The sequence below is a fragment of the Chiloscyllium punctatum genome, chromosome 41, assembly GCF_047496795.1.
Source record: "Chiloscyllium punctatum isolate Juve2018m chromosome 41, sChiPun1.3, whole genome shotgun sequence".
Lineage (NCBI taxonomy): Eukaryota > Metazoa > Chordata > Chondrichthyes > Orectolobiformes > Hemiscylliidae > Chiloscyllium > Chiloscyllium punctatum.
The window spans coordinates 29,594,995-29,617,194 of NC_092779.1; the positions used below are offsets into that span (position 1 = coordinate 29,594,995).

Genomic DNA, 22,200 nt, shown 5'->3' on the forward strand with positions numbered 1-22,200 from the left:
TAACCCTTCAGGACTCGGGGTGGGTGTTGGGGGAGCTGCAGATAAAGGAAGTGGTGGAGGCAGGGTGGTGAAGTGGGGATAGGTGAAGACAGGTTGAGGGTAAGGCAAGATGAAAGTAATATCAGACAAAATCTCTGATTGAGGAGACAAAATGCAAAAAAGGCTAAGGAATGTAAGACTGAGGGTATTGAGAAAGGCTCTGATTTGTTCAGACATGTGCCTGGGGTTTCGCCTCTACATTGGATTTGCTTTAACCTCGACCCCCTGAGTCTTGTCTTCCCAGGGTTGCTTTGCTCTGGTCTCTTCACTTGCCCTTTGAATTCCCTGTTATTACGTTTCGGGTCCAGGTTCACTCTCTACCATGAGCTGCACTCCTGGTCCTTGGTTCTCCAGAATTCAAATTGAGGTCCTGGGCATCACCCAGTGGCAAAAGCCAGTCAGTGCAAAAGGTTCTCGGTGTCCAGCTGCACCAGACCATGTCTACCACCAGATGGAGCCTGGTTAATCTGACTTTACTGTAGAATATTACATTTTGACAAATTTTAAATGTATTTTATTTTTCAAATTATTTACAAGTAGGAATTTAGCCATTTAAAGTACAACTGGTACTGTTTTTCAAAGTAGAGATATCACGTAACTCTTCACTGAGGAAGACCCTATGGAACCTAACATCAGCTTTTGAATCGTTTCCAATCACTGAAAGGTTTTCAGGGTTTTCAACCCTGACTTTAAGTGAAAACACCCTGTACACGTACTGTGATGGAATCTGTGGGCAAAACGTTTGATTTTTGAGACAGACAGGCTCTAATTGAAAAAGTAAACAGACTTTCACAGTTACTCAGGAAAGTAAGACTGAAACTAAGATTTGGAAATTAAAGCTTCTGATCGAGAGTGTGAAGGGCTTAGTAGAAGTTGATGAATCCATTAGTGCAGTGAAGAAGACAGTTGTTTGTTCCAGCAGCTGAGAATAAACAAATGCACAGTTGTTGCAGCTGTTTCTGTTATTTGAAGATAACAATGAGGGAGCTACACCATCCAGACTGAGTTACAGTCATGGACACATACAGCACGGAAACAGACCCTTTGGCCGAACCGGTCCATACTGAACTTAACTCCAAACTAAACTAATCCCACCTGCCTGCTCCTGGCCCATATCTTTCCAAACCTTTACTATTCATGTACTTATCCAAATGTCTTTTAACATTGCAATTGCACCCACATCCACCACTTTCTCAGGTAGTTAATTCCACACGTGAACCACCCTCAGTGTAAAAAAAAAAGTCTCTCATGTCTTTTTAAGTTTCTCTCCTCTCACCTTAAAAATGTGCCCCCTAGTCTTGAAATTGACAATCTGAGGGAAAAGGTAACTGGTATTAACTCTATCTGTACCTCTCATTATTTTATAAATTTCTATCAGGTCTTCTCTCAACCTCCTATGGTCCTGAGAGAGAAGTCCCAGTCAATCCAGCCTTCCTTTATAACTCAAACCTTCCATACCCAGCAACATCCTGGTAAATCTCTTCTGAACCCTCTCCAGTTTAGTAACATCCTTCCCATAGCTGGGTGACCAGCACTGGACGCAGTATTCCAGAAGAGGCCTCACTAATATTCTGTACAATCTCAACATGGCTTCCCAATTTTTATATTCAAATGACTGAGCAATGAAGGCAAGCGTGGCAAATGGCTTTTTAATCACCCTGTCAACATGTGATGCAACTTTAAAGAACCATGTATTTGAACCACTAGATTCCTCTGTTCTACAAAACTACCCAAGGCCCTATCATTAATTGTGTAAATCCTACCCCTGTTTGTTGTACCAAAATGATATACCTTGCGTTAATCCAGATTGAACTCCATCTGCCACTTTTTAGCATTGACCCATTTGATTAAGGTCCCTCTGTAATCTTAGAAAACCTTCTTCACAGTCTACTATCCCACCAATTATTGTGTTGTCCACAAACTTACTAACCATGCCATCTACATTCTCATCCAAATCATTGACATAAATGACAAACAGAAGAGGACCCAGAACCAATCCCTGTGGACACCCCTGGTGACAGGCCTCCAGTCCAAAGAGGAACCCACCACCATTACTCGCTGTCTCCTGCTGTTAAGCCAGTTATGTATCCAATTGGCAAGCTCACCCTGATTGCCATGTGACCTAACTTTACTAATTAGTCTACTGCATGGACCCTTGTTGAAGGTTTTTAAAAAAGTGAAGGTTTAGCACAATTGTACCATCTTCCATGAAGACCACATGTGGAACTTGGTTTAGTTCTACACTGTTATCAGCCGAGGGTCAGGTTACACTGTTATCAGCCGAGGGTCGGGTTACACTGTTATCAGCCGAGGGTCGGGTCACACTGTTATCAGCCGAGGGTCGGGTCACACTGTTATCAGCTGAGGGTCAGGTCACACTGTTATCAGCCGAGGATCAGGCTACACTGTTATTAGTCGAGGATCAGGTTACACTGTTATCAGCCGAGGGTCAGGTCACACTGTTATCAGCCGAGGGTCAGGTCACACTGTTATCAGCCGAGGATCAGGCTACACTGTTATCAGCCGAGGATCAGGTCACACTGTTATCAGCCGAGGATCAGGCTACACTGTTATTAGTCGAGGATCAGGTTACACTGTTATCAGCCGAGGGTCAGGTCACACTGTTATCAGCCGAGGATCAGGCTACACTGTTATTAGTCGAGGATCAGGTTACACTGTTATCAGCCGAGGATCAGGTTACACTGTTATCAGCCGAGGGTCCGGTCACACTGTTATCAGCTGAGGATCAGGTCACACTGTTACCAGCCGAGGGTCAGGTTACACTGTTATCGGCCGAGGATCAGGTTACACTGTTATCAGCCGAGGGTCAGGTCACACTGTTATCAGCCGAGGGTCCGGTCACACTGTTATTAGCCGAGAGTCAGGTTACACTGTTATCAGCCGAGGGTCAGGCTACACTGTTATCCTCTGAGGGTCGGGCTATGTCAGTTCTTAGTAAAGACAATATCTAGTGTTGTTTTTATTTGATTCTTGTATAGTGCAAATTCCTTTCAACAAATAAACGTGACTTCAGATTTTTTCTGAAACATAAGGTTACTGTCTCCACCAAGATTGTAACAACACTTGGAAGTTCATCCTTAAATTGACCCTAACTTTCTTTAATTGCAGGAGTAAAATTGATTCATAAGTTTGTAGCTATATCAGGCATTTTGGGAGAAGGGGTGCTCAGGGCCATATGGTTATATCAGTCCAGCAAGCCCATTATATATCTTGCCTGGGTTTCTTTATAATCAAATCATTTGCCTGTTCTAGACTCTATCTAATTCTCCTTACTGACAGCAGTGGATCAGTGGGCTGTATAATTTTCCAGTGAAAAAGAAACTTGCGTCTAATATCTAAGAACACAAAGTAGACAACAATTAGCAAATGTGACATGTTTGCCACCATTTAATTTCCTACTGAAGAGGATTAATGGCAGAAACAGATTAATGAGAGTTACCGATTTCTTTGTTGTTGCCCAGTGCCTACTGTCTAGGTACAGAGACGGTGAATGTGCTGATCAAACAGAGGCAGAGCTAATTTTGTTGATTTTTCCATTGCTTTAATCGGGTAATCTGGCCATCGAAAAGCAAGGGAACTGGAGGCTGGCATCAATTAAAGTGATTGCTCCCTGGGTCTATGCAAACATGATTACATTATTATTGTTGGGTGGATTGAAGTATTCCTCCAATCTGGAGTCTCTCCCTCCCTCAGCAAGGCAGGTTCCCTCACTCTGCTTGTTAAATAGGATTTTTTTCCTCAAATCACTCAAGTTGGGGAGGGATATTTGATGAGATGCAGTGTCAGTCTAAGGTGCAGAATTTTCACTGGAGGCATTAAAACCAAAACTGAGCACTTTGCTCATTCATAAAGGAGATCAGTTTCACTTGACTTTAGTTGTCAGCGTCTAACGCAAGTTTGTCGCAACTGCTGAGTTGTCCCCTTCAAGCACCCGTCCTGGATTTTATGTCAGGTTTGGTTTAGACTCAGCTGTTCAATCAAGTATTCAAAGCAGTGAGCTTGTCCCCAGCCGATACCCTCGTCACAAATGTGAGTAATGCTGCTGTCAGGATATTTACACCAAGGAACTTAAGTGTTCATAGAGACATCAGGAAATGAACAGATGATGCGTTCTTGTTTTGCAGATGCTGCTGGCGTGACAGGTGTAGCTGATGTGAGCTGCCTCTCGGTGCTTCCAGCTGACAGCAATCCAAATGCACGCTCTCCGGAGAATCTACCAGCTCAGCCTCAGGCAGATCAATGCAGACCCAGACTGACACCAGAAGCATCAGAGTCTGTGTCGAAGGATCATACGGGCAGTGTAAATGAGAACAAATCTGACAAGCTGGGAGTGCCAGAGCCTTGTAGCGCCCCCAGTGGCCAGGGCAAACCAGCTGGGATGCTAACGGACAGGAATGGAAAAATCAAACTGCTGGATGAGATCTTGCAGAATTACCACGGATCCGTGTTCCAGAACAGTAAGAGCCGGGCTTCAGACCAGTCCAAAGGTAATAGAGCAAGTCAAGACAGCTGATTACTTTTGAATAGAATCCAAGGGAATGGTGCATGCTGGAAATCAGAAACAGAAACTGCTGAAAAGGCACAGCAGATCTGGCAGCCTTTGCTGAAGGGTCACTGAACCTGGAAAGGTTAACTCTGATTTCTCTCCACAGATACTGCCAGACCTGCTGAGCTTTTCCAGCATTTTCTGTTTTACTAGCTAATTAATTTTGTCTGGAGAGTTTATGGACCTAATTCCCTCCTTGCGTCTGCACACCCTGCCCCGCACTGACCCCCCCCCCACCTCAATATTTTTCTTTCCTCTTGTTGGGCACTCAGCACTCCAAGCTGGCATCAGCCTCTGTATGCCTTCGGGCAACAGGAATCACAGTTCAGATGAGCTGGAGCCAACAGTGTAATTCTTTAATCCATACCATGTGGTGTGACCAGTTTGTTGCAGGATGAAAGTCACGAGCAAACTCCTGAGTTTCCACCACCCTGACCATTGTTCAATTGTTCAATCCGGCCAGAGTAACAACAAATTACGAGCCCAGGTTCTAGTTGTTTGCAGGCTGACAATGTTAAATCTAGCACAAATTAAATTTAGCAACACCATATTAGCCTTTGAACTCTAAATTGATTTTGATTTATTATTGTCATTTGCACTGAGATACAGTGAAAAGTATTGTTTCACATGGTATTCAGACAAATCAGACCTTTCGTCAGTACATCAGGGTAATAGAACAAAATGCAGAATATGGTGTTATAGCAACAGAGAAAGATCAACGCTAATATATGAAGGCTCCATTTGTATGTCTGATAACAATGGGGAAGAATTTGTGTCATGCATTCCTGACACTGGCACAGACAATGGGCAGAGTTTAATGACTACACACTGGTGACACTATGCAATAAACAAAAAGCCCATGGCAACCCCACTGCAGCTATTTCCGGGTACCCAGTTGGGATTAAACCCCAAGCGAACGCTTACCTGCCTGCTGTCAGACTTCCTGTGCTTTATGGAGGGATATATCCTATCTCCAGGAGCTGCTGGCCATGGGGCGGCACAGTGGCTCAGTAGTTAGTACTGCTGCCTCACAGCACCAGGGTTCGATTCCAGCCTCAGGTGACTGTCTGTGTGGAGTTTGTACATGCTCCCTGTGATAGCTCCGGTTTCCTCCTGGTGCTCCGGTTTCCTCCCACAATCTAAAGAGGTGCAGGTCAGGTGAATTGGCCATGCTAAATTGCCCATAGTGTTAGGTGCATTAGTCAGAGGGAAATGGGTCTGGGTGGGTTACTCTTCGGAGGGTTGGTGTGGACTTGTTAGGCCAAAGGGTCTGTTTCCACACTGTAGTCAATCTAATCTAATCAGTCAGAAGACCAGCAGCTGTATAGTCCTGGGAGGCCACTTCTGGACTACAGAACACCCAAGAGCAGGAGCAATGCTGGAGACTCAATAGGGCAGAGGGTAAGGTAGAGGGAAAGGTTGGTGACCTTGCCATGGGCAGTCAGCCAGGCATTGCCAATGCAAGGGAAGTGGTTTCCGTGCAGACGACGAGTGGGAGTTTCCCATTATGGAAGTCCTTGCCACTAGCAGAGTTTGCCAAGAAGTGCAGAGTCTAACACCTCTCCCCCTCCAAACCTCCAGGCAGGGTACCTCCCTCCTGTCCATGTGGGCTAAATCCGGGCTCTCCCTCACCAACACTGGAATACCAGCGCAATGAGAAAATGACCTAAGGTGGCCTTCAGTTGGGTCAAGTTTGACCTTCCACAACGCACCTTAATTAGCTCTGAATTGAGAGACAGTAGTTCCAGGAAGAAGCTTAGACCAGGAGGAACTAATGGAGGAACAGAGGAGAAACAACTCGAAATGAGGAAATTCATCAACCTCAATAAAACGAACTTAAATAATATTTGACACCAGCCAAGCTGCACAGTTTATAAAAGCATTAAGTATACAGTGTTGTACAAATTGGGCAAAGCGGATGTATATTTATTGAATTACGCTGAGTTGACTGATTTCTTAGAGACATCTGCCAGGTCAATAAAATTAACCTCCACACCACCAACTTGGATTCATGCAGCGTAACCAACATAATGGAGTGCCACAACTTGCTTCACAGGAGGATTTCAAACAAAATTTGGCACTGGGTCACATAAAGCCGTATTGGGGCAGTTGATTGGAATCTTGTTCAGGGATGTAGGTTTGAAATCGGTTGCTCAAATGTGAGAGGTGAAGCAGTTTAGGGAAAGATTTCAAGAGCTTAGATCTGTGGAAGCGGAAATTACAGCCACCAATGTTGGACCAATTAAAACTGGGATGCTCGAGGGGCCAGAAACACAGATATCCAGGAGGCAGTGGTGCTGGAGAAGATTACAGAGAAAGTGGAGGCAATGTGAAGCTTTGAAAACAAGGATGAGAATTTTAAAATCAAGGTGTTGCTTAAACAGGAGTCAAATTGATGAACTTTTGCCAGTGAGGAGATTCGGAGTACTGTTGCTACCTGTAATGTGACAGGGTTGGGATTTGTCAACAGCCATTAGAAGCAATGTAAAGGGGCTTCTGGTTGTTAGTAGTTCCTGTGCCGTCTCTTTCTGTTCAGCGCTTGATCCCCAAAGTACCAGTGCTGGTTAGTTCTGGGGATTGTAAATTATACCTGGCACTGGAACATTGAGATGAGGCAGCAGTATGTAACAACTTCCAGTGTGGGCAAACCTGAACCAATGCCATCAATCCAGAGGGCACTTTGATGCCAATGTTGCAGTGATGGCAAGATTTTTCTCAATTTAAAGGTAAAATGTTTTACATAAAACTAAAAGCCATTATTTCATTTCAAAACTGGGGATGGTAAAACCAAATTAGTATCCCTGGGCTGGATACAGATTTTTGCATGCACCCATCAATATGGCTATTTATTGCCATAAAAGTTATCCATGAACTGAAGCAACAAACAGAAATGTGATAAAATACCTCATTGGGATTGCTCCCCTGAGTAGAATTGACCATATGGTTATAGGATAGTCCAGGCTTTAGTTAGCCTTACATTTACACATTGTGCAAACCAAAGAATACATTGTGTCACCTACTACAATTCAATAGGTCCAATGTCCTCCTAAAGCACTGACACTTTGCAAAACATACGAGTCCCATCTGATATGTTCCACATGTTCTGACCAGGTGTAGGGCTGAGGTGGGCTAGCCAGCGAAGTTTGCAGTGCTGCGTCAGGGTTGGCGATTGCTTTGGGCGGCAAGGTGGCACAGTGGTTAGCACTGCTGCCTCACAGTGCCAAAGACCCGGGTTCAATTCCTGCCTCAGGCAACTGTCTGTGTGGAGTTTGCACATTCACCCCGTGTCTGTGTGGGTTTCCTCAGGGTGCTCCAGTTTCCTCCCACAGTCCTAAAATGTGCAGGTTAGGTGAATTAGCCATGCTAAATTGCCCATAGTGTTAGGTGAATGGGGTAAATGTAGGGGAATGGGTCTGGGTGGGTTGGTCTTTGGAGGGTCGGTGTGGACTTGTTGGGCCGAAGAGCCTGTTTCCACACTGTAGGTAATTTAATGTGCCAGAAATTAACCAAATTTGTGCAAGTTTCATACTGTAGCATGATGTGGTGGAAGTGAAAAGTTACTTTGGTAAGAAATTAGATGGTACTGCAGCTCAATGGTTAGTACTGCTGCCTTACAACACCAAAGACCCAGGTTCGATTCCAGCCTCAGGTGACTTTCCATGTGGAGTTTGCATGTTCTTCCTATGTCTGCCTGGGTTTCCTCCCGCAGCCCAAAGAAATGCAAGTTAGGCTGTAGTGTCCAGGGTTCTGCAGGCTAGGTGGATTAGTTGTGGGAGATGCAGGGCTATAGGGAATAGGATTGGGTCTGGGTCATTTGCTCTTTGAACTTGATGGGCCGAACGGCCTGCTTCCACTCTGTAGGGGCTCGATGATACTAAATATATAGTCATTTGAAGTTACCCATTACATTAAATTGATGACAGTAGTGTTTCCCTGTCAATAATTAACTGATAACTTTAAAGTAAGGCTTTATATTTTGCCTTTGTGTCCTAAACACTGCACTACTTGGTATATTTCTTTACTCAGTGAGTCGTGAGTTCATGGAATGCCCTGCCAGTAGCAGTGGTGGACTCTCCCTCTTTATGGGCATTTAATGGGCATCGGATAGGCATGTAGAGGATAGTGGGCTAGTGTAGGTTAGGTGGGCTTGGATCGGCGCAACATCGAGGGCCAAAGGGCCTGTACTGCGCTGTATTTTTCTATGTTCTGTATTCTATTTTCTTTTGCCAGGCATACTGTGTACAAACAACATAGTTTGGTAACTGATCCATCGTGCATGTATGTTTGAACTGGAACATCATTTTGTTCATTAACTTTTCAGTGGGTGATCAGGAGAATGCTGTGCATTACAGCTCACCACCTCAGAGGTCATCGTTGTGTGATGTACCACAACAGCAAGTGCTGGAGAGTGTGGATCAGAACAGAGAGGTTAACCAACAGCCGGAGGAACTGGACAGCCAGGATGAAATGGAACAGCAGCTAAAATGGCAGGGAGTGACAGGTGTCCTTCAAGCCTATCAAGAATATATTGAAGGTAAAAAAAAAGCATGTCCGAATAAGCCAAACATTTTGGATGTAATTGCAAGTCTACTGGGTTGCATTTTTCTCAATTGATGTTTTTTCTGGAAACCAATGGTTACTTAGAATCATAGGGTTCAGTTTTTGTTTGCTCCACCTGCCATGACCAGGGTGATAGTTTTAGAGTCATAGAGACGTACAGCTTGGAAACAGACCCTTTGGTCCAACCAATCCATGCTGACCATAATCCCAAACTAAATTAGTCCCATCTGCCTGTGCTTGGCCCATATCCTTCCAAACATTTCCTATTCATGTACTTACCTAAATGCCTTTTAAATGTTGTAACTGTACCTGCATCCTCTGCCCCCTCCAAAAACCCACCCCATACACGAACCATCCTCCATCCAACCAATTGCCCTCCACGTCTTGATCAGTTAGCCGATGCTGCAGAAGCTGCCATTTTGGTTAGGATCCTGAAATGGATGTTCCAGGTGGGAGTTCATTTGTAAACTGTAAAAGAGGGTCCAATGATACCAAATATAACCCAAGAGTATGAAAAGAACAAAGACATGGAGAGCATGTACTACAGCAACTGTGTGTGTCTCTAATAGGCATTGATTTCAAATCCCACTGCCTCAGATTGATTTGGAAATATATTTAAAAATGGATATTGAGCAATCAAACTAGTGTTCCTAGAGCTACAGAGGTCTCACTGGAAAGGAATAATGTAAGATATGTTTAGTATTTGGAATGCTTCATAGCACCAGGGACCCAGGTTCAACTTCACCCTCGAATGACTATCTGTGTGGAGTTTGCACATTCTTTGTGGGTTTCCTCTGCGTGCTCCAGTTTTTTCCTGCAGTCCAAAGATGTGCAGGTTGGGTGGACTGGTCATGCTAAATTGTCTGCAGTGTTCCATAGGTGTGTAGGCTAGGTGGATTTAGTCATAGTAAATGTGGGGTTATTCGAATAGGGGAGGGGGCTGGGTCTAGGTGGGATGCTCTTGGGTGTGTCAGTGCAGTCTCGATGGGCTGAATGGCCTCTTTCTGCACTGTAAGGAGTCGATTATTCTAATGCCTCTCCGGCCACCAGCAGGTTCCTTTTCTGCAGCACCCCTCCTGGTACCAGCTTTCAGCCTGAAAGCCAGGGGATTTTCCCCTCAGCGACAAGCCAGCCACGTAACATCGAAGGTGATGTGGGCATATTTATGGTGGAATGACACATGACTGTCTTCAATATATATGTCCTGTGACCTGGAATCTATAGAATAACTTAACACGCTGCTTTTTTATATGGCTCTGAGCCTCCTTTCGGGAAGTTCAGGTATACGTTGAAAAACATAAGCTCCTTTTTGGGAGATAGCCTAACTTGGATTGCTAAAGGTAAATATGAATGTGTGTTAATGTTTTTGTTAAGCTCACTGGCTCTGAAAAATGTATCAAAGGCAATTGTCAAAGTTTCAAAAGGGAATATCAGAAGGAGTTGTCTAATTGTCTCTCATGTTAAATAAAGTCTGCCATTAATACTTAGAATTATATTTTTATCTCAGCATGGGCCCAGACATCTGCTCTGGATGAAGTGGCATTCTAGGTACAGCCATCAGTCAATACCACCATTTTCTTTTCCTGAAAATAAAAAGAAGCCCATGTGACATTATCATCTCATTTTTTTTTAATCAACGCTTCCTCCAGGCACATACCTACAGCTTTTAAAGGGGCAGCAACATAGAGTCAAGAAAGAAAAGAAGCTAACAGCACAAAAAAAAAGGAAAAGCATTACACTGTCCTCCAGTTCCTTACAGTGGCATTTTAGGGGCAATAAATCTATTAAAGAAAAATGGAAAAAAATACATCTCAGCCTAATTGAAAACTGAAAGGACTATGGATTCGGTAAAACAGGACCAAAAACAGAAGTTGCTGGAAAAGCTCAGCAAGTTTTGCAGCATCTGTGGCAAGAAATTGGAATTAACGTCTCGGGTCAAAATTAACTCAACCTGAAACGCTAACTCTGATTTCTCTCCACAGATGTAACATCCAATCCTTGCCTGGTTATTTAAATAATGTATCAGTCTTTATGAACCTGCCGAGCACCGAAAAACAACAACGAGTAGTCAAATTTCTTCTCCCTTTGCGGCACCTCATAGTTAAAAAGAATAAAATCCGTTGTTATTTCAGATGTTCACTGCAAATATCTTGAAAAGCAGTTTCAGATTTTATAAGATCAATTTACATTTCGAGTAAATTTCAGGATACGTAGGTTTGATCTCATTATCATATTGACGACAGCCAGCTTAAAGTAATGTTCAATTTGTAGCCAAGTTCAACATCAAGGTATAGAATGTAACTTCACTGAAGCTATCTTGGCTGGGAGGCTTATAGAACTAATCATTACCTCCAATCCCATCAAAGTCTTCAGAAAATCACTCCTGGCAAACCTAAAGAATGCACTTTTGATGCTCTCCAGAAGAAAGTCACTAATTCAAACCAGTTATAGCAGGCTGGCAGCATCTTTGGATGCTTGACTCTGGAGCAACTGTTGCATCTGTCAACAGATTGAGTAGAATATTCAAATGTTGTATGAAGTGTGGCATGTCTAACACAACAAGACAATGTCCAGCATTTAATGACATATTTGAGCTATATTCTGCAAAAGACTATAGGGCTCAAATGTGTAAGAAGTCCAATCAGTGCAAAGAATCTCAAATCCTAGCAGAATGCTCCTCAGCAGTACGTGAAGAAGGGTCAAACAAGGACCATGTGACACACAAACATATGAACAAAGTTTAACAGGTAACCATTACAGATCCCAATTAAGTATCACACAACACCAGGTTATAGCCCAACAGGTTTGATTGGAAGCACACTAGCTTTCGGAGCGACGCTCCTTCATCAGGTGGTTGTGGAGTACACACTTATAAGACTTAGAGTTTATAGCAAAAATTTACAGTGTGATGTAACTGAAATTATACATTGAAAAATACCTTGATTGTCTGTTAAGTCTCTCATCTGTAGAATGACCTTGATAGTTTCACTTCTTTCATATGTACATCGCTATACTTTTTTTAAAAGCTACATTCTCAGATTAACTGTAACAATTGGTGTCAGCCCAGATATCATGTTAGCTCCCTGTGTTCTGTTGTCTGTGCCATAATATTTAACTCATTTTTTAGATTAGAATCAGTCTAAATATTATGGCACAGACAGGGAACACAGGGGGCTAACACCTTGACCATCAACAAGATCTTACAAGATGAAAAACTGCCACTATTTTGTTTATATACTGCAGCAAAAATTAATTGTTACGTGCTATGAGACATCCTCTCATCATGCAAGTTGCTAGATAAGCGCAATACTTTTTTTATTTTACTCCATTGACCAACCAAGTGAAACTGGCCTCATTTGGTTCCACTTGTATGTTTCCAGTGGTAGTCATAGGGATAAATGCTGGCACAGCCTGCAGTGCCTGAAACACATGTACAAATAAAAATAACAGTGTCTTTTTTTTTTGATTAGATTACTTTACAGTGTGGAAACAGGCCCTTCGGCCCAACAAGTCCACACCGACCCGCCGAAGCATAACCCACCCATACCCCTACATTTACCCCTTACCTAACACTACGGGCAATTTAGCATGGCCAATTCACCTGACCTTCACATCTTTAGACTGTGGGAGGAAACCGGAGCACCCGGAGGAAACCCACACAGACACGGGGAGAACGTGCAAACTTCACACAGGCAGTCGCCTGAGGCAGGAATCAAACCCGGGTCTCTGTTGCTGTGAGGCAGCAGTGCTAACCACTGTGCCACCGTGCCACCCACTTTATGGAGTAGCATCTCTTCATGTTGCATCACCATTGCCTCTGGATTTCCTGCCAAGGACTAAGCTTGGTTCCCTCCTCCTTTTGTGTTCTTTGCCACCATCACAACATCTAAAGGCAAATCTTAAAAGCATCCTGACAGGAGCAAGTCGTATTCATCCTCCAATCTAATACTTGCCTCATCTACATTTATTCCCTGTCTGCTAAAGCTCCATTTCCTTTTCATGTCTCCCTATCCCTGTAATTTCCTCCTGTCCTACAACCCATCAAGAACTCTGCATTCCTCCAATTCTAGCCTTGGTTCATCCTCCAAATTCTCTCAAGAATTTTGAATATTGCCACTCTGCTTCATTTTGCTTTATTTGAGAATGTTATTCTGTTCTCATAGCCATCTGCCTTGCTTTCTTCATATCATTCTGATTGATTGAACTTTTTTGTGATTTATATGTTTACCATGCTGTTTTTAATTTCATTGTTTTGCATCTTTCTGTTTTATTACTGATCTAAAATCACTACAAGTAGTGTGTCACTGTGCATTGAAGAGGCATTTGCAGTTGAGGTGAGCATAAAAGAAACAATCCCAATCACTACAACTTTGTTCATGTTTTAAAAAATAAGGAAATGCTACAAGTCCTTGTACCTAGTATGCAGGAGGCAGGAAAGGGTCTTATATTGTGAAGAGAAAGAATAACGTTCGCTGATGCAACTAGTGTTAATACAATTGATAAATTATTTTTATAATGCAGAGAAAAATGTGGAACGACAAGTCCTCCAAGAGCAGCTGAATCATCTCAAGGAAAGAAATCATGAATTAAACTTGACAGCAGAGCACCTTAGTGCACACATGTTGGTAAGAAATAACTTGGCTACACAATTGCCAGACACGAAGTTCATTATCTAAGGTACCCCTGCATTTCTGATTGAGCTCTGCTTAAAAAGCACCTCCTGCAGCGGCTACACTTAAAAGGAAGAACATCAGTAAATATTCACAACTCCAAGGCAACTGAAATGTTCTTGAAAAATCGCTGGATATCTCTTTGAATTAAATTAGGTGTTGCAGCATTTTGGCAGAAATGTGACATTTTGCTGCCCTGGTAATTTCCAATTCTGCTCATCCAACAAAAGTACAAGGATCTCTTGTATGAAAATGAGAGACATATCTGCAGTACATTACAGTAAAATGCCAACCAGCACTTGGAGTGGACGTTTATCATAATTTCACTCAGACAGGCATCCGTTGATTTTAAAAGAACATTTTGCTCGACTTGGAAATGTTTACTGATTTGTTTGCCCTTTGAAGTGGAATACTGTGAGGGGGTACCTTTTCTGCTGTTCACGGCAAGCAGTCAGAAACCAGAGACTTCGGATAATGTAGGGAGAAGAAGATCTATATCAATTGTCAGTATCAGGGGAAGGGAAGGGTCATTGCAGCGTCCGAAATTGTTCGATAAATCGCACAGACAATAAAGATGATTTGTAATTACAGAACTTACTCCAGCCCCATCAGTTTGTAGTGTTTCTAGATTGAATGGATTTGGAAATCAGCTGTTATATCAGCTCCCTGAAAGGAGTCACCATTGTGACTGAGTCATCATTGAAATGTGGTTGGGAAGATAAAACTCCAGTCTGTCCCCAAGGATTGGAATCAGACACAAGAAGACAGATTACACTCTCATACCCACCATGTTTACATTTTATTTTAATCTTCAACTGCCCCAAGGAGTGGGGTGATGCTCTGCTCTGCCTAAGGCCTGCAGCTGCCATTTTTCTTTCTGATCCATCCTTCCCTGGCAATGGTAGGAATCTCACCAACAAAATCACTTGAAACCAGCTTTCCCAGATATGCAGCAGGATTCTGCAAAATCCCACATAGGAGGGGCAAGTATTTGAAAAGATTGCGTGTTGAATCGGCATGAGGAATTGGTCACTCAAACCAACTCTGTGCAGGTCACACAAATACGCCCAGAAACTGTCCTGTCAATCTTCTATACATGCCATGAGAATGTTTCAAATTACGGTAGTGCTTCAATATTTATTTGTATGTCCAATGCCTTGATAACTACTAATGGCCCAAGAAGCTGAGAAACCTAGCTGGTTTTAAAATTTCTTTTAAAAGACCCCTGTACTCAAGTCTAATCAAAGGTCCCGATGGTAATAAGCACCAGTTTATGTGGTATTTTGTCCCTGCAGGAGCTGAGAATGTGTAAACAGAGGTATGAAATGGAACGCCAGCACCACCAAGCTGCCCTTCGCAATCTGCGTAAGTGCCTTGATCTGACTCATTGCCTGTCTGAATCATCACACAGATGAATTGAGGAGCTTCATGCGCTTGGACAAGGACAAAACCACAGGGAGGAAAAACGTGCCCTGGTTACGAGACAAGTTGTTCCTTCCAAGCTGATTGTCTAGTTTCCACTTATGTCGTTATTGTTTGCTTCAAGAGTCATCAGGATACAGTGTGGAATTTCTCAATGGACTTTCAAAACCAAACTGCTCAACTGACAGGAGTCTCCCATTGCCAAACAGCTCAGCTTGCATAGTTACCCTCCACAGTCTAGCTGGACCAAATGCTACATTGAGGACTTATAATGCAAAGCTGGATGCTGACACTTTGAGAATCATCAGCTTACAGTAAATAATGCAGAAAAGGCCACATTGAAGAAGTGAATGTGTAATCAAAGTGCTTTCCTGCATTTAATAGAAAACATGTTTTGGTTTCTGATTATAATTAGTACATTAGCTGGTGAAAGCATTTATTTAGAAATTTGAAGCAGAAAGGAAATTTAATTGAGAAGGCCTGCTATATAAATTAACACACAAAGTTTTCAGCAAATGGAGATGCTGATTATTAACTATTCATTTATTTTGTTTGGGCCAAATAAATTTTAAGAGTAAATCTGAATATCATCAATGTGTCATACGCACTTAAAGCATTCTTATCAAATTCCTTGCAATTAATTAACAGAAGCAGTAGTCTGCTTCAGGTTAATGCCTCTATTAAAATGATGGTGTGGGAGAATTTGATGTGGGTGCATTCAGAACTTTCTTTCTATGCCCTACTTTTTTAAAAATATCAAACATTGCCTAATGTTTGGATCGATATAGTGTTGATGCTTATATATATTCACAATGAATTTTTTTTTTGGCTTTGTATATTACAGTCCAGCATTATTCACTAAGTATAAAGTTAAATGTATATTTTGAAGTTCCGCAACGGGTTAGATTTTAATTCAGTGTTTGGTGATCAGAAGGCACAGATTTGCATTGAATTAAATAGATTAATGCAGTGATAAGGACAGGATTTTGTAAAAGAATAGATCTATTATTTTACTTTGTTGCTTAACTAATGTAAATGCTGAGCAAAAAAACTACCTTTTATTACGCAGCATCACTTCTAATATTAGAAATTACTTGAAGTGCATTTTCTATTTTTTTGTAATGAAGTGAATGAAAGCAGATTTCGTGTTATCACACAGAGGTACGTAAAACTGACCTCACTTTGAGGAAGAATAGGGATCATAAAATGTCTTTATTCCCAAGCATTAAGATATTTTTAACAGAATATACTATGTGAGATTTTTCAGTTGCCTCTAAAGGCAAAAGCTCAAGTAAATGGAATTAGCATAACATTGTTTAAAATAAAGATTATTAATTGAATAATGTGGAATATGAGTATCAAGGGATTTGTTATACGCAATCCAATGCATTTTGTGCGATGTAGTTTTTTTTAAGAGAAAGGCCTTTGCGCAATTAAATTTTTGTCGCAGATAAGAATTTAATAGCAGTTCTTTAAAAAGATGACAATTAAACAGTCTTAAGATGTAGTCCCTCTATTAAATTATTAGTGGAATAATTTGGTATTATAACTGCTTACCTAAAGGACCCTCAAATAAGTTGGCTTTCTTTCATTCAGTTATTTTTGAGCATTAGTCAGCTGAACAATACAGCTGTCACATCCGGAAGATGAGGTTAGTCAGTGAGTTCTTTAACAAAACTTAGCCATTACCATTAGTAACAATTTTCAAATTGTAACAGGTATTTATTATTTGAAGTCATGATTTTTAAGTATTTATTCATTACGTCTGCTGTGACTAAAATAAGCATTTGTTAATAAAGTTTTGTACACATCAGCTTTCTCCTTTAGTGTATCTCCCTTTTTTCTCCTTTGTTCAGTGTATCTTACACTTTCAAATTACAAAGATGCTTAGCATTAAATAATTTCTATGAATTTGTACAATAACATACAAAATCATATTCTATAATGGCAGAGTTTGCCCCTTGATGGTGAGGCGGAAGCAGGGGAGAACAGCGGGAAAATATATAGAGAAGAAAAAAATCAATTTCATTTTCAAGAAAAATATTCCATTCAATGGTGACTTTGGAACAGGGAAATTCCCCATTTCCATTTAAAGCTCCAACAAGACTTTTATATGCATTACTCCCAATTCTTCTTGTCCTCTCTAAAGAACTATAGATACTGCTAATTTCCTTCAGAGCAGTATTAGACAGCTGCAGCTCACCAAGCACCTGTTCCAGCCAGCATTCAATTACTTCCTCATAACAGCATCCTGGAACTCTCCATGCCCATCACCCTCCTCAACCCTTTGTCCACGCAAAGCAAGATTGGCAAGCCACCACCCTCTGACCATTATCTTGGTCTTGCTCACACACCATGTTACTTTGAGTTCAGGGACACCTAGGACATGCAAGCTTTATCCAAGGCACATGCAGGGATGCATACACTTCACATTCATCTGTACAAAGAGGATTTTATGGCTGTTGGCTTACTTGCTCACTCACATTGTGCTTAATTGGATAATGCCAGCCTCTGGATACGTTTCATTGCTTTCTTAATACATACTCACTGACTTTGACACTGTCTATAGGCCACCAAACCTTCTGTATCTCACATTGCATTTTAGACCCCCAAGGTCTTTAGAGATCAGTTACAGGTAGTAGCTTCTGTGGCTTGCATTGCTTTTTATCACCGAATGAGACATAGGCAACTTGTCATAATGGAGAGTAACAGTCAAAAGGATGGATTTGTTGCTGCTTGGTACAGTGCATCAAAATCATATCTGGAGCTTTTGCCAGCAGTTTATGGAGCAAACACACTACAAGTGCTTCAAGTAAATGGCCAGGAACAAAGGTCAAGATGGAGTGGAGTGGGACGACAATCAGAAGATACAAATTTCTGTCTTGAAGATAGCCACAGCCTGTCAGGCACTTAGTCCTACCAGGATCCAGGAATCCAAGTCCAATCATTATTGAGGGTCTTGTAACCATTCTGAGGATTGTTGGTAGGTCAGTTGGGTAGGTATTGAGAAATTAGTCCAGGGCTGTGTCAGGGTCAGTCGGGGCTCTCCAGATGAGTCAGTCTTGGTGCTTGTCCTGGTCAGGGGGTTTATCAGGGATGGTTCATGGAGTCCTAGGGAAAGCAGGCAATTCAAATCAAAATTGCCCTCAGCTTCTATGTAGTCTTCAGATTTGAACCAAGGACACAAGGACTCTAATCACAGTGACCTCCACGTGAGATTCCTGAGCAGATATTCTGTGTAGAATGGCAGAAAAATTATGTAATTTTATTGAAGGGACACTTGAGACCTCACATCCATCACTTTGCATTCAGTGGCAGCCATTTTGTGTAGTTACTGTATAGTGGACTTTCGATTCAAGATGACCAGGTACCAACTTTGTTTCCAATGTGAGTGACTTGTAGGCACTGCCTGTGACCATGGATTTTCCTTCATTCTTCATTTTACCTTTTACATCACTGTAATGGGCTTCATTTCACTGGGTTACTCTGGGAATGGTGACTAACTGGAGCCAGTTGGAAACCATAGCATTAGACCTTAAAGGGAATAGGAGGCATTTGGAGCATCCCTCATGAGTGGGGGTCTTACACAGGTCACAGTAACTCTGGCCTCTGCATGGGGAACTTTAGAGCCCTACAAGAGCATAGTAATTTTCAAAGTTGTATGCTGTTGGGGTAAAATGGCACATTAATAATTATGTAAAGGACTCAACAGACACAGGAGGCTGAAAGGCTACAGGGACAGTGATGTAAAAGGTAAAATTAAGAATGAAAGAAAATCCATGGTCACAGGCAGTGCCTACAAGTCACTCACATTGGAAACAAAGTTGGTACCTGGTCATCTTGAATCGAATGTCCACTATGCAGTAACTGCACAAAATGGCTGCCACTGCATGCAAAGTGATGGATGTGAGGTCTCAAGTATCCATTCAATAAAATTACATAATTTTTCTGCCATTCTCCACAGACTATCTGCTCAGGAATCACACGTGGAGGTCACTGTGATTAGAGTCCTTGTGTCCTTGGTTCAAATCTGAAGACTACATAGAAGTTGAGGGCAATTTCAATATCATCACCAAGGACAGCAACCCTCAGTGGCTGCCTTACCGCTTCCAGATAGAAAACTTGTAGGTGAACATCCACCAGGGAGGCAGAGGAGAACGGAGAAGGAGACTGCAGATTTACAGGCCTTGCTGTCATCTACAACTCTCTGAAAGAAAGTACAGGCACTGATTAGGAATGTCCTTGATCATTATCACCAGCCGATGTAATCTGCCGGAGCAGAACTTGTGCTGGAGAGCACCGGGTGGCTATCCCATCCCATGAAGGCAGAGCTGTCCCAATTTTATGTCTGTGGCTTGTTTCAAGGAACAACTAGGGGCCTGTGTAACACCTCCCAATCTTTGACCCACAGATGCATCCAACATGTGACCTGTACTGTTTTTCCCACACCACAACTCTTCAAATCCTTCTTCCAACTTGGGGAACAATGCTTCCTCGAAGTTGGGCCACTATGTGAGGTTGCATCCATGCTAATTGGCATGGCAACAAATTGACTTCCAATTTTGGAAGACTCTGCCATGCACTTACTTCAGAGGACAGAAAATATTACAGGGAATGTGGATGAATGTCAGAGGGCCCTGGCTTCTCTACCATCACTGACTTTCTCCAGGTGCACGAAGCTATTGACCACACCCACACTGCTTTAACAGCATCTAATGCTAACCTACACCATTCATCCACAGAAAGGTTTCTAGTCCAATGTTCAGTTTAAAGGTGACCGTAAATGCCAGACTTTGGAGGTCTGTGCTGAGACCTGCCATGTCTCTTGCATTCAAAAGAAGTACCAGGTTCCTGTATGCTCACATGAACCTTGGGTCACGTCAGAGTGACTGCTGGGAGGCAATGGGTACCCCCTGCAAACGTGGTTCATGACAATCATCTTTACAAAAACTGCACCTAATGCAGAACGAAGGGACAACATTGCTCATACTTCCACCAGGACCATACTGGAATAGAACATAGTACTCCTTAGAATGAGATTTTGGTGCCTGGGCACCTGTAGCATAGTTTACAGAAGAGCCCAGAACGGGAGTTCTCTTCATAGCTGGAGGTTGCAAAGGGTGAGTGATTGTGAGCAATCTTCTGAGGATAAGAATCAGGATATTGACCAGGATGGCCATCTAAGACAGCATGATGGAGTAATGCATCATCTAATCCAATAGGTTACATAAAACATCACTAAAACCCACCACCAGGATGAATGTGCTGGGTTTGCACTTTAAAGTAATAGAGATGTACAGCATGGAAACAGACCCTTCGGTCCAACCCGTCCATGCCAACCAGATATCCCAACCCAATCTAGTCCCACCTGCCAGCACCCAGCCCATATCCATCCAAACCCTTCCTATTCATATACCCATCCAAATGCCTCTTAAATGTTGCAATTGTACCAGCCTCCACCACATCCTCTGGCAGCTCATTCCATATACGTACCACCCTTTGCATGGAAAAGTTGCCCCTTAGGTCTCCTTTTTACCTTTCCCCTCTCACCCTAAACCTATGTCCTCTAGTTCTGGACTCCCTGACCCCAGGGAAAAGACTTTGTCTATTTATCCTATCCATGCCCATCATAATTTTGTAAACCTCTATAAGGTCACACCTCAGCCTCCAACGCTCCATGGAAATCAGCCCCAGCCTGTTCAGCCTCTCCCTGTAGCTCAGATCCTCCAACCCTGGCAACATCCTTGTAAATCTTTTCTGAACCCTTTCAAGTTTCACAAGATCTTTCCGATAGGAAGGAGACCAGAATTGCACACAATATTCCAACAGTGGCCTAACCAATGTCCTGTACAGCTGCAACATGACCTTTCAACTCCTGTACTCAATACTCTGACCAATAAAGGAAAGCATACCAAACGCCTTCTTCACTATCCTATCTACCTGCGACTCCACTTTCAAGGAGCTATGAACCTGCGCTCCGAGGTCTCTTTGTTCAGCAACACTCCCTAGGACCTTACCATTAAGTGTATGAGTCCTGCTAAGATTTGCTTTCCCAAAATGCAGCACCTCACATTTATCTGAATTAAACTCCATCTGCCATTTTTCAGCCCATTGGCCCATCTGGTCCAGATCCTGTTGTAATCTGAGGTAACCCTCTTCGCTGTCCACTACACCTCCAATTTTGGTGTCATCTGCAAACCTACTAACTGTACCTCTTATGCTTGCATCCAAATCATTTATGTAAATGACAAAAAGTAGAGGACCCAGCACCAATCCTTGTGACACTCCACTGGTCACAGGCCTCCAGTCTGAAAAACAACCCTCCACCACCACCCTCTGTTTTCTACCTTTGAGCCAGTTCTGTATCCAAATGGCTAGTTCTCCCTGTATTCCATGAGATCTAACCTTGCTAATCAGTCTCCCATGAGGAACTTTGTCGAACGCCTTACTGAAGTCCATATAGATCACATCTACTGCTCTGCCCTCATCAATCTTCTTTGTTACTTCTTTAAAAAACTCAATCAAGTTTGTGAGACATGATTTCCCACGCACAAAGCCATGTTGACTATCCCAAATCAGTCCTTGCCTTTCCAAATACATGTACTACCTGTCCCTCAGGATTCCCTCCAACAACTTGCCCACCACCGAGGTCAGGCTCACCGGTCTATAATTCCCTGGCTTGTCTTTACCACCCTTCTTAAACAGTGGCACCACGTTAGCCAACCTCCAGTCTTCCGGCACCTCACCTGTGGCTATCGATGATACAAATATCTCAGCAAGAGGCCCAGCAATCACTTTTCTTGCTTCCCACAGAGTTCTCAGGTACACCTGATCAGGTCCTGGGGATTTATCCACTTTTAACCGTTTCAAGACATCCAGCACTTCCTCCTCTGTAATCTGGACATTTTGCAAGATATCACCATCTATTTCCCTACAGTCTAT

The 22,200-nt window shown here is 42.5% G+C and overlaps 1 protein-coding gene across 4 annotated transcripts in view; it reads left to right on the forward strand.

Annotated features, from left to right (window-relative positions):
• LOC140464963 (genetic suppressor element 1-like) overlaps positions 1 to 17,056 on the forward strand; it is a 305,622-nt gene extending 288,566 nt beyond the window's left edge. For 3 of the 4 annotated variants that reach the window (XM_072560648.1, XM_072560647.1, XM_072560649.1), the window contains 4 exons: positions 4,185 to 4,547; positions 8,928 to 9,140; positions 13,688 to 13,791; positions 15,132 to 17,055. In XM_072560648.1, coding sequence (XP_072416749.1) covers positions 4,185 to 4,547; positions 8,928 to 9,140; positions 13,688 to 13,791; positions 15,132 to 15,251 — 800 coding nt within the window. In that variant the 3' untranslated portion in view covers positions 15,252 to 17,055. Of the gene's footprint in view, positions 1 to 4,184; positions 4,548 to 8,927; positions 9,141 to 13,687; positions 13,792 to 15,131 lie in introns of all 4 variants that reach the window. The other variant, XM_072560646.1, reaches the window with a different exon arrangement.
• Positions 17,057 to 22,200: the final 5,144 nt, after the last annotated feature.